Raw genomic sequence first — 12684 nt, forward strand, 5'->3', positions numbered from 1 at the left:
CAATTTCTCTCCTCTTGATTTTATGGAGATATGTTTTATGGGCTAGCATGTGGTCTATCCTGGAGAATGACCCATATGCAGTGGAGAAGAATGTGTATCCAGGTTTCTGGGGATGGAGTGCCCTATATATATCTACTAGCCCACTCTCTTCCATTTCTCTTTTCAGAGCTAGTATACTTTTGTTGGGTTTCAGTCTGGTTGACCTATCAAGGGGTTATAGGACAGTGTTGAGGTATCCCATGATGATTGTGTTGTTATTGATATCTTTCTTCAGATTTGTCAACAATTGTATTAAATATTTTGCTGGTCCCTCATTAGGTGCATATATGTTTAGAAGTGTGATTTCTTCCTGTTGTACATATCCCTTGATTAGTACAAAATGTCCATCTTTGTCCCTTACATCTTTTCTGAGTGTAATGTTTGTGTCATCTGATATTAGTATGGCCACTCCAGCTTTTTTTTTTTTTTTTTTTTTTGTGGTTTTTGGGTCACACCCGGCAGTGCTCAGGGGTTATTCCTGGCTCCAGGCTCAGAAATTGCTCCTGGCAGGCATGGGGGACCATATGGGGCGCCGGGATTCGAACCGATGACCTCCTGCATGAAAGGCAAATGCCTTACCTCCATGCTATCTCTCCGGCCCCTACTCCAGCTTTTTTAAGGGTGTTGTTTGCTTGGATGTTTTTCCTCCAGCCTTTGATTTTGAGTGTATGTTTGTTCTGATTATTCAAGTATGTTTCTTGTAGGCAGCAGAAGGTTGGATTGAGTTTTTTTTTTTTGTTTGTTTGTTTGTTTTTTGGGTCACACCCGGCGGTGCTCAGGGGTTACTCCTGGCTGTCTGCTCAGAAATAGCTCCTGGCAGGCATGGGGGACCATATGGGACACCGGGATTCAAACCAACCACCTTAGGTCCTGGATCGGCTGCTTGCAAGGCAAACACCGCTGTGCTATCTCTCCGGGCCCGGGATTGAGTTTTTTGATCCATTTAGCCACTCTATGTCTCTTAATTGGTGCATTTAGTCCATTGACATTGAGAGAGATAATTGTCCTGGGATTTAGTGCCATCTTTGTGTAGAAGTTTGGTGTGTCATTTGGTCAGTCTAGTCTTAAAGTAGACCTTTTAGTTGTTTTGTTTTTTTTTTATTAAGAAATGGACATTAGGGGCTGGGCGGTGGCGCTGAAGGTAAGGTGCGCCTGCCTTGCCTGCGCTAGCCTTGGACAGACGGTGGTTCGATTCCCCGGTGTCCCATATGGTCCCCCAAGCCAGGAGCAACTTCTGAGCACATAGCCAGGAGTAACCCCTGAGTGTTACCGGGTGTGGCCCAAAAACCAAAAAAAAAAAAAAAAAAAAGAAATGGACATTAAAAAAAACAATACCATTCACATTAGTGCCCCATAAACTCAAATATCTTAGGGCCAACTTAACTAAAGAAGTGAAGGACCTATACAAAGAAAACTATAAAACCCTGCTCCAAGAAATAAGAGAGGACACGTGGAAATGGAGACACATGCCCTGCTCATGGATTGGCAGGATTAATATCATTAAAATGGTAATACTCCCCAAAGCATTGTACAGATTTAATGCAATCCCTCTAAAGATACCCATGACATTTTTCAAATAAGTGGATCAAACATTCCTGAAATTCGTTTGGAACAATAAACACCCACGAATAGCTAAAGCAATCCTTGGTAAAAAGAATATGGGAGGCATTACTTTCCTCAATTTTAAACTGTACTACAAAGCAATAGTTATCAACAGCATGGTATTGGAATAAAGACAGATCCTCAGATCAGTTGAATAGACTTGAGTATTCAGAGAATGTTCCCCAGACATACAATCAACTAATCTTTGATAAAGGGGCAAAAAATCCATAGTGGAGCAAGGAAAGCCTCTTCATCAAGTGGTGTTAGCACAACTGACTAGCCACTTGCACAAAAAACTAACTCAGACCCCCATGTAACACCATGCATAAAGATCAAATTCAAGTGGATTAAAGACCTTGATATCAGGCCTGAAACCATAAGGTATATAGAATGACACGTAGGTAAAACACTATATGACACTGAAACTAAAGGCATCTTCAAGGAGGAAACAACACTCTCCAAACAAGTGGAAGCAGAGATAAACAGATGGGACCATATTAAGCTGAGATGGTTCTGCACCTCAAAGGAAATAGCGCCTAAGATACAAAAGCCACCCACAGAATGGGAGAAACTATTCACTCAATACCCATCAGACAGGGGCTAATATCAAAAATATACAAGGTGCTGACAGAACATTTAACCCCATCAAAAAATGGGAAGAAAAAATGAATAGGCATTTCCTCAAAGAAGAAATACAAATGGCCAAAAGGCACATTAAAAATGCTCCACATTGGGCCCGGAGAGATAGCACAGCGGCATTTGCCTTGCAAGCGGCCGATCCAGGACCTAAGGTGGTTGGTTCGAATCTGGTGTCCCATATGGTCCCCTGTGCCTGCCAGGAGCTATTTCTGAGCAGACAGCCAGGAGTAACCCCTGAGCACCGCCGGGTGTGACCCAAAAACCAAAAAAAAAAAAAAAAAATGCTCACATCACTAATCATCAGGGATATGCAAATCAAAACTGCAATGAGGTACCATCTCATACCATGAGACTGGTATACATCACAAAGAACAAGAACAATCAGTTCTGGGATGTGTAGAGAAAGGAATTCTTATTCACTGCTGATGGGAATGCTGTCTAGTCCAGCCTTTATGGAAAACAATATGGAGATTCCTCAAAAAACTGGAAATTGAATTCTCATATGATTCAGCTATTCCACTCCTAGGGATATACCCTAGGAACACAAAAATACAATTCAAAAATTCCTTCCTCACACCTATATTCATTGCAGCACTATGGAAGCAACTAAGATGACTTCAACAGATGAATGGCTAAAGAAACTGTGGTACATATACACAATGGAATATTACGCAGCCATCAGAAAAGATAAAGTCATGAAATTTTCCTATACATGGATGTACATGGAATCTATTATGCTGAGTGAAGTAAGTTAGAGGGAGAGAGATAGACATAGAATAGTCTCACTCATCTATGTATGGGTTGTAAGAAAAATTAAAGACATTACTGTAATAAGGCCTAGAGAGAATAGAGTTAAGGACTGGAAGGGCTGGAAGAACCGGCTTACAATTTGAAGCTCACCACAAAGAGTGGTGAATGCTGTTAGGGAAATAACTGCACTAACAACTAGCATGACAATGCTAAAAAATGAGAGTAGGGGCTGGAGAGTTAGCACAGTGGTAGGTCATTTGCCTTGTATGCAGAAGGACGATGGTTCGAATCCTGGCGTCCCATATGGTTCCCTGTGCCTGCTGGGGGCGATTTCTTAGTGTAGTACCAGGAGTAGCCCCTGAGTGCTGCCAGGTGTGACCCAAAAAAACCCCAAAACAAAAAACAAACAAACATAAAGAGAATGAGAGAAGTAGAATGTGTGTTGCGAATACAGGCAGGTGAGGGGGAAGAGTGGGGGCATTGGTGGTGGGGATGCTGCACTGGTGAAGGGCAGTATTCTGTTTATGACTGAAACCCAACTACAAACATGCTTGTAATCATGGTGCTTAAATAAAAATTTATATATTAAAAAAAAGAAAACAAGTTTGAGGCTCCCTTAAAGATAGAATGATGAGGGGCCAGAGTGGTGGCACAGGGCGTAAGGCTTCTGCCTTGCACACGCTAGCCTAGAATGGATGTCGGTTCGATACTATGGCTTCCTATATGGTCACCCAAGCCAGGAGCAATTTCTGAGCGCAAAGTCAGGAGTAACCCCTGAATGTCATTGGGTGTGACCAGAAAAAAACAAAAATAAAAAAGAATGATAATAGTTCTATTCAGTAATACCATTCTGAGTCACAGTCAAAAGAGCTGAAATTGGGATCTCCAGGAGATATTAGTATACCCAAATAACAACAGCACTGTGCCCAGTAGCAAGATGTGGTTTTTTTTGTTTGTTTTTTTGGGCCACACCTGGTGGCACTCAGGATTCACTCCTGGCTCTGCACTCAGAAATCGCTCCTGGAAGGCTCAGTGAAACCATATGGGATGCTGGGAATCGTACCTGGGTCTGTCCCTGGTTGGCAGCGTGCAAGGCACTCTACCCCTGTGCTATCCCAGCTCTCTGTAGCAAGATGTGGAAATGACCTCAATGTCCATCTACTAGGATATTGATGAATATGATTAAAAAATACAGGAAAAATATATATTGTTCAGCCTTGTAGAAGAAACACTATGATTCATGAAATTCATGACATGGATGAAAAGAAAGGACATTAAAATAAAGAAAAGCAGTCAAATCAGAGGATAGGTCAGTGGCCAGATGGACTGAAGGTCTGCCTGGGAAACTGCCACATCCCACTCAGGAGAGGCACACACCACAAGGTATAGTGCCCTCCTGAAAAGGAATTATTTGCCAAAAAGGCCCGCTTAGAGCAGTCAAAATCAGTTGACCCTTTGCGTGGATTGTTTGGCCATAATTCTAATATGTGGCTGTAACTATCTCTCTCCTAACAAAGGAGGACAGTACAAATCTCGCCAAGTCTCCCACTTAACAGCTCCCTGTAATTTTTGCTACTTTGGCGCCAAGATCAGGTTTTTCCTAAAACTTAGCTCATAGTAAAACAATTTTCAGTTTTCTCCCTAAAACTCTAAAACATTCCTCTCTCTTCCCACTTCCCTGAAAATTACCTGTTTCCTTTCTGCTTACCCAAAACAAAGCAAGCCCAAAACAAACTGCCTTTTCACCTTCAATATCGGTTCTTTAATATACTAATTTAAGCCAGGGTCCTCCATTCTTTTCCCAGTTTCTTTGATGTCAAGAATTTGCACCCTGCCTCAACCTTTTAAAAGTAGCCAGCTCAAAAATAAATTTGTCTTCGTCTTTTCAGACTTAAGTCCCCATGCAATCTGTGTGGTTTCATTCATTTCTACAATATTGTTCCGTCATTCGCCATTCCGTGTGCCCACTCTCTCCCTGTGGAATTTTTTCCCGAACTCCACGAAGGATCTGTTTGCAGGCGCAGAAGATTTGCAACAGAATTGGCTCACAGCAGGAAACAGCCTGAGATGAGGTCCTGCTGCCATGTGGTGCCAATTATGGTCCTGGTGGTGACTCTAGGAACTGATCACTGGCATAGAAAATGATCTCCAGTCCGCACAGGATGTTAGTACCCCACTTAAGAGATGTGTGGGTACCTGAGCCCCACTGCTCAGCACACATGAGCAGTTAAAGGAATACAACCTTGGAGAAGACTGCAGCCACATGTGCAAACACCAGTCATGTGACTGTATGAAACACAGGAGCCTCATGTATGAATTCCATGAAATATGGCTAAACGGAGGAGCAATACAGCCCGAGTGATCCCTGATCATTGTAACAACACAAGAAAGAAAAAAATAAAGCATAAATACTGCAGGATTTCCCTTACCTGAAGTAGCCAAACTCCTACAAAGAGAATGGTAGTTGGCAGGGGCTAAGGGGAGAAAGAAATGCACTGAAATTTCTAAAGTAAAATGAACTGAAATAAAGAATTATAATAATGAATGACACTATATACAGCACCCTGATAATTTTAATTTCATTCTAAGTTTTTTTTGGGGGGGTCACACAGGGCGGTGCTCAGGGGTTACTCCTGTCTCAGGAATCGCTCCTATCCATATAGGATGCCGGGAATCAAACCAGGTCCATCCTGTGTTGGCCACATGCAAGGCAAATTCCCTACTGCTGTGCTATTGCTCCAGCTCCTTTTACTCAAGTTTTTTTAGTGTGTTTTTTTTTTGGGGGTGGTGGTGGTACAGCTGTGTTCAGGGACCATTCCTGGCAGGCCCAGGGGACCAAATGGAGTTCTGGGGATACAATCTGAATTGGACATTTACAAAGCTCAGCTACAGTACTATCACTCCTGTCTTTTTTGTTTGTTTTTGTTTTGGGGTCATACCTGGCAGCACTCAGGGGTTACTCCTGGCTCTACACTCAGAAATAACTGCTGGCAGGCTTGGGGGACCATATGGGATGCCAGGATTCAAACCACCATCCTTCTGCATGCAAGGCAAATGCCCTACCTCCATGCTATTTCTCTGGCTGTCTTTTTTTTTTTTTTTTTTTAAACAAACATGTGAATATAGTAGAAGGCAGACTTTGAAGTCAAACAAATCTATTTTGGGGCCATACATAGTGGTGCTCAGAGCTAACTCCTGCTTGGCTCTACATTCAGGGACCACTCCTGGTGGAGTTTGGGGGACCATGTATAGTGCTGGAGATTGTACCCAGGTTAAACTACATGCAAGTCAAGTGTACTATCTTATGTACTATGGGATAGCATCGTGTCTATCTCCAGCCCTGTTTGAATTCTACTCTAACTTGTGACTTAAAATATGTGTCATGGGGCTGGAGAAATAGCACAGCGGCGTTTGACTTGCAAGCAGCCAACCCAGGACCTAACGTGGTTGGTTCGAATCCTGGCATCCCATATGGTCCCTTGTGCCTGCCAGGAGCTATTTCTGAGCAGATAGCCAGGAGTAACCCCTGAGCGTTGCTGGATGTACCCCTCCCCCCCCCCCCCAAAAAAAAAAGATATGTGTTAGTAGGGCCTGAGAAATATTACACAGTGGTAGAGTCTGCCTTGCACACTACCAAGTAGGAATGGATGAGAGAGAGAGACAGAGAAAATACATTAATACATATGAACCTCCCAGTATCCTATGAGGAGATAACACACGCACCTTCAATGCCTTAATTTTTTTTTTTTTTTTGGTTTTTGGTTTTTGGGTCACACCCGGCAGTGCTCAGGGGTTATTCCTGGCTCCAGGCTCAGAAATTGCTCCTGGCAGGCACGGGGGACCATATGGGGCGCCGGGATTTGAACCGATGACCTCCTGCATGAAAGGCAAACGCCTTACCTCCATGCTATCTCTCCGGCCCCAATGCCTTAATTTTTTACTTTAACTTCTCCCCACATTTTTTCTTTGTAATTAATATAAATTTGAACCTAAAAATTGTCTTTAGCATTTTGCTAGAAAACTGTCACTAGACTTCTGTTACAGAAAGTATTTCCTAGCCTTCTGATTTAGATAAAAAGCCTGGGAATTAAGTCCACAAATGAATAGAAGTTGGAATTAAACTTGGGTCTTCAGGAGTCACCTGAAAGGAAATCATGTGTTCCGTGAGACTGCATTCCTAACTCCATCTCCAACTTTCAAGTTGCCTTATCTCTTTTGAGACAGTTTTCTTACCAAGAAAATGTTGACTCACAAAGTTGTGAGGTCACCACTCAGCACATAACTAAGCTATACTACATATCCTCTAGTAAACTGATGACTCCCTTAGGAAACAAACCTTTAAACTCAGACCACAGAACTAAGGTTAAAAAAAATGCTAAAGATATCAATAAAAAAAAGAAAAGAAAATGCTGAATAGTCCTAAAGAAGGTAGAAGGGACTGTCTGTGGTGAGGGAGACTATACATCGATAGTAGTAGGCGTTGTGTGGTAACACCACATTCCTAAAACATTTACTCTTGCAAAATATTGAGATCTCAAAACTTCATTTAAAAAGACAACTAAGTATATGTGTATCTTAATATGGCAAAATTAAGCCTTGGTATACCAAATAGAGACATCTATAAGTTCAATAGCATATACATACTTTACAAGGGAATTTATTAAGAATGATTATTTGGGCTGGCAAAGTAACACAGCAGTAGGGCTTTTGCTTTGCATATGCCAACCTGGGACAGATTTAGGTTCAATCTCAGGCACTCCATATGGTCTCCTGAGCCTGCCAGGAGTGATTTCTGAGCACAAACCCAAGAGTGACCCCTAAGCACTGCCAGTGTGGCCCCAAAACCAACCCCGGATCTTTCTGGCCGGAGTGATAGCACAAGTGGGTAGGGCATTTGCCTTGCACATGACCGACCTGGGTTCAATTCCTGGCATCCTATATGGTCCCGAGTCTGCCAGGAGTTATTTCTGCGTGTAGAGTCAGGAGTAAACCCTAAGCACCAGGGTATGGCTTAAAGTGGGGGTTGGGGAGGCAAAGAAAAAGAAAATAACGTATTATTCTAGACCATTTGCTATTTCAAGTCTATCAAAATAAACGTAAGAATACACTTGGGGCCGGAGAGATAGCATGGAGGTAAGGCGTTTGCCTTTCATGCAGGTCATCGGTTCGAATCCCAGCGCCCCATATGGTCCCCCGTGCCTGCCAGGAGCTATTTCTGAGCAGACAGCCAGGAGTAACCCCTGAGCACTGCCGGGTGTGGCCCAAAAACCAAAAATAAAATAAAATAAAATAAAGAATACTCTTAAAATCCAAAATTGACCACCTAAGACCGATTTGGCAAGTTTAAGGGTTAGTGGTAATCTTTGCTCTTTGCTCATGATGCTAAGAATATTTACCCACTTCTTGGTTTCCTATTACATAAATTGAATGTAGTTATCAACTACCCCACACCACAGCATTTAACACCAGCCGTTTATGTAAAGTGCCCATTGCTTAGAATTATCTGAGCTTCAGGTTCCATAAAGTATTTTTTTTTTTTTTGGTGTTTGGGCCATCCGGCGGTGCTCAGGGGTTACTCCTGGCTATCTGCTGAGAAATAGCTCCTGGCAGGCACGGGAGACCATATGGGACACCGGGATTCGAACCAACCACCTTGGGTCCTGAGTCGGCTGCTTGCAAGGCAAACACCACTGTGCTCTCTCTGGCCCTGTCCATATAGTATTCTTTTTTTTTTTTTTTAGTTTTTGGCCGGCGGTGCTCAGGGGTTACTCCTGAGGCAGATAAGCTACTTTTCAGACTTTGGGGCTTCCTCCTATGACTGGTTATAATTTAACTTTCCTGCTCAAGTTCTTGTTGCCAAGAGCCGTAGGACTTAGTTCACAGTAGTCAAAAATTTAAACAAGGGAGGCCAGTGTGGTGGCGTAGCAGTAAGGCGCTGCCTTGCACGTGGCTGACCTAGGACGGACCATGCCCGTGTCCCACATGGTCTCCACAAGTTAGGAGCGATTTCTGAGTGCATAGCCAGGAATAACGGCTGAGAGTCATCAGGAGTGGCCCCAAAACCCCCCACAAAAAAACAAATTAAATAGGGGCTGGAGTTGTACTTTTTGCATTTTGTCTTGCACTTAGTCAATTATTCTTGAAAGAGGTCCTGAGACCCACCAAAAGTGATTATTAAGCATAGCTGGGAATAGCCCCAAACCTTTCTCCCAGGAAAAACCCTAAAACTTAAGCCAATTGATATAAGATTTACCAACTTTAATCGCTAGTAGTTCCCACCTCAGCACAAGGAACAAAATTCAAAATTGTACCTCAACTTGGAGATATTTATTTGGGTTTTGGGGCCTAACTGGTGGCATTCTGGGGTTACTCCTGGCAGGAAACATGGGATGCCATCAAACACTTCCCTTCCGGGTTGGCTGTGTGCAAGGCAAAACACCCTATCGCCGTGCTATTTTAATACTGTTTTAAAAAATGTCCAGGGATTTGGTATATAGTGTAATGGTAGAGCACATGCTTTGTATGAGCTTATGATTTGATAATAGGTACTAAACCAATTTTCGAAATGTTAAGGCTTTTGTGTTAGGTGGTATTCAGGAATACAGGGGACCATATGGTGTGCAGGGAAAAGAACCGTCGTCAGTCACATCCAAAGCAAGCATCCTATTTACTAAAATCTATTTTTTCTAATGTAAGGAAGTCAGGGCAGATGCCTTGCATCTGAGTCCCTTGGTTTGAGCTGAATCATACCAAAGAAATCTTTTAAGTTTTTTCTTTTTAGGTCTTTGGGCCACATCTGGCAATGCTCGGGGACCATATTCACATGATGCATATGCCAGGAATTGAAACGGGGTCAGGTTACTGACAAAGCAGGCTATTTAGCACTGTACTGTATGGCTCCTCCAAATGTAAGTTATTCTAAGTAAAAAAAGATTAACATGGAAGATACTAGACTCTAAATATACTTCTATTATATATAAGGTTAGTATTGCTCCTTCATTCTATTATGTATAATTCTTTATATCAACACCAATTCTAACATATTAAGGCTAAATTCAATGTTTAAATCCAACAGTTTGTTACGCAGAACATCCTATAGATTATATGAATCACTAAAGATTAACCATTCACTTATATATTTTTATTTAGAAGTATTTATATCAGTAAAGGGAAACTAAAAGTTAAGAGACTGATGTCATTAGTTTGGATAGCATTAGTTTATTATAAAAGAGACACGGAAATTATTTACATGATGAAAGATTTCAGTACTTCAGTGGAATGGGCAGCTTCATGGGATGCCATTTCAAGTGTGGTATTTTCAGTCTACATACTTTCCAAGAATGTCCCCATCTCTAAACAAGAAATAATCCTGCAAAGAGAGAAGCCATTAGTTAAAAAGACACATTACTGTCAACTAAGCAAAATTTTAACTTCTTTTAAAAAAACAATTTCACATACCTTGTCATCTATAACCACTTTGGTGCCTCCATATTCTGGTAGAAGAACTTTGTCTCCAACTTTTACACTAACAGGTTCAATCTCTCCACTCTTTAAAAAAAAAAAAATAAAGTAATTTTGTTAGCGAAATATCTATCTTTTCCACTCCTAGCACTGTATGAATCCCCTGAGCATTGCTCGAAAACAGCCCCCCTCAGCAGATCTCCACCCCAAACTCCCCCTAAAAGGAAATAATGCCCAGTGGCTTAGACATAAACTGGTTTCAGGGTCAAAGTTTGAGCAGTTAAACAGGAAAATTTACTTTAAAGCTAACTTTTTAACCTTTAAATTACCAATGCAATACAATACAATACAAATAAAGTAGTTTTTAAAACATACAAAAAGTTCTCAATTTCTTACACTTGTAACATATAGTCACTTTATGAGTCAAGTTTAGTTTTTCTTCCAAATAAAGATTTGGAAATAAGGATTAAGTTTTCATTAGCGTCTCATTTCCTCCTATTCCTATGTCCAGGACAGCTAGCTCCTTGCTAGAACTTTCTTTAAGGCAGCAGGAACTTTGCAATTTACTTATTTGACCCCAAGGGCATTCTGGCTTAGAATAGCTAACAAAATGCCAGGAAGGATAGTCTTACTTGCCCCTTTTATAATATGGACACTAAGGCTATGATTAAACAAGTAGGACAATTTTAAGAGTTCAGTTTTCAAGCTGGAGTGAGAGTACTGTGGGGCACTTGCCCTGAACACAGATAACCAGCCCTCATGGTTTCCTAGAGCACCGCCAAGATTCCGGGAGTAACCAAACCACGGTGTACATCCTCAAATTTGTCTTCAATTTTCCACTAGTTAAACTTTCCAAAGGTTTGTGTGTGAGAGAGGGGGCACACCCCGTGATCAAGGGACCATATGGAACACCAAGGATTGAACCCTGGTCCCTGGTCTATGACTCTAAGCGCGCCATGGCTCCATTTCACATGGTTTACCAAAAACTTGGATTTTGAATTTCACGCTGCTCACACATACCGTTACTGATATTAATTCTCGAGCTGTCAGCAACATGAAAACCGGAAATTCAGATTATATTTTAAAAAAGCAATCCATTTAAGTGATCTTGATTACAACAAAATCAAGATCTAAAAAAAAAACGAGGTTACTTTTAACAATCTAGTTATTTCCCGGACCTCCCCCCAACTCAATTTCCCAGGAAACAAGTCTCATTTTTGATGCCGTAAATTCACATTTACCTTCCCTTTGGAGCCCGATCCAACAGCAACCACCGTCGCTTGCAACACCTTGCCTTGAGATTTTTCTGGAAGCATAATGCCTCCTTTGGTGACAGTCTCAGCCGCGCTCCTTTCCACTAATACACGGTCAAAGAGCGGAATAAATTTCCGAAAGGCCTGTCCTGCCTGCAGAGGGAGAGAGATACTGTTACTTTTGAGACAAAAAAAACTCGCAAACTACAATGCAAAAAAATAAAGAAAAGGCAAAGCCGCAGTTGTCTGAGCCAGCCACCAACCACATGTGACTCGCACGGATAACTGCGAAAAATCAGTTCCGATCTCTCGGCAAGGAACGGGAGGTTCGGAGCCGTTTCCTGCTGCCATTTCCCAATCCCCGGGTGTGTGGTCGCGCCCCTGGGCAGCAGCCGGCCATGCCCCAAGGGCGACCACAAGTTAGCCCAAGGTCAAACTTGTCCTGATTTTTTTTTTCATTTTGCAAATGTTTGCAAACGGGCAGCTGCAATCCTCCGCCCGGAGCCAGGCTTTTCTCGCAGCACATTTTACCTTCCCGACGCCTTCGCAGGGCCCAAGCGGTGCGGCCGCAGGTTCCCGCCCCCCAGGCCGCGTCCGGCCGCCACACGCGCGGGTGCAATTAAGCCCTCGGCGGAGCAGAGGTTCGCTCGGCGGTCACCGAGGCAGCCTCGCCTTGGGACAGAAGAGCCCGATTTCGGGGCGCTGCAGGCGCACCCAGACCCCGCTTACCATGATGCCCACTGCGACTCCGCGCCCTCAGCGGTCGAACCCAGAGTCCTGCCGCAATCCGGCCCCGCGGACACGTGAAGGGAGGAAAAGGCCGCACAGTGCGCAGGCGCACTCGCTCTCCTTTACCGCCCACCTCTCCTCGTGCGTGTGGGCGTGTCCAGAAGCGCGCGCCGCGATTGGTCCTACGAGTCCTGACGTCACGCCCGGGAGG

At 43.0% G+C, this 12684-nt stretch overlaps 2 protein-coding genes across 3 annotated transcripts in view; one reads left to right on the forward strand and one right to left on the reverse strand.

The window, feature by feature from the left end:
- The window catches only part of LOC126008972 (MOB-like protein phocein), a 43386-nt gene extending 30790 nt beyond the window's left edge, over window positions 1-12596 (reverse strand). Inside the window, exons 1-4 of one of the 2 annotated variants that reach the window (XM_049773300.1) lie at window positions 12474-12596; window positions 11733-11897; window positions 10489-10578; window positions 10150-10399 (exon numbers count right to left, since the gene is read on the reverse strand). In XM_049773300.1, coding sequence (XP_049629257.1) covers window positions 10349-10399; window positions 10489-10578; window positions 11733-11897; window positions 12474-12476 — 309 coding nt within the window. In that variant the 5' untranslated portion in view covers window positions 12477-12596 and the 3' untranslated portion in view covers window positions 10150-10348. Of the gene's footprint in view, window positions 1-10149; window positions 10400-10488; window positions 10579-11732; window positions 11898-12473 lie in introns of those variants that run through there. The other variant, XM_049773301.1, reaches the window with a different exon arrangement.
- The window catches only part of SF3B1 (splicing factor 3b subunit 1), a 350612-nt gene that overhangs the window by 252707 nt on the left and 85221 nt on the right, over window positions 1-12684 (forward strand). The window lies entirely within an intron of this gene.

This window comes from Suncus etruscus, chromosome 5 (assembly GCF_024139225.1).
Source record: "Suncus etruscus isolate mSunEtr1 chromosome 5, mSunEtr1.pri.cur, whole genome shotgun sequence".
In the NCBI taxonomy this organism is placed as follows: Eukaryota; Metazoa; Chordata; class Mammalia; order Eulipotyphla; family Soricidae; genus Suncus; species Suncus etruscus.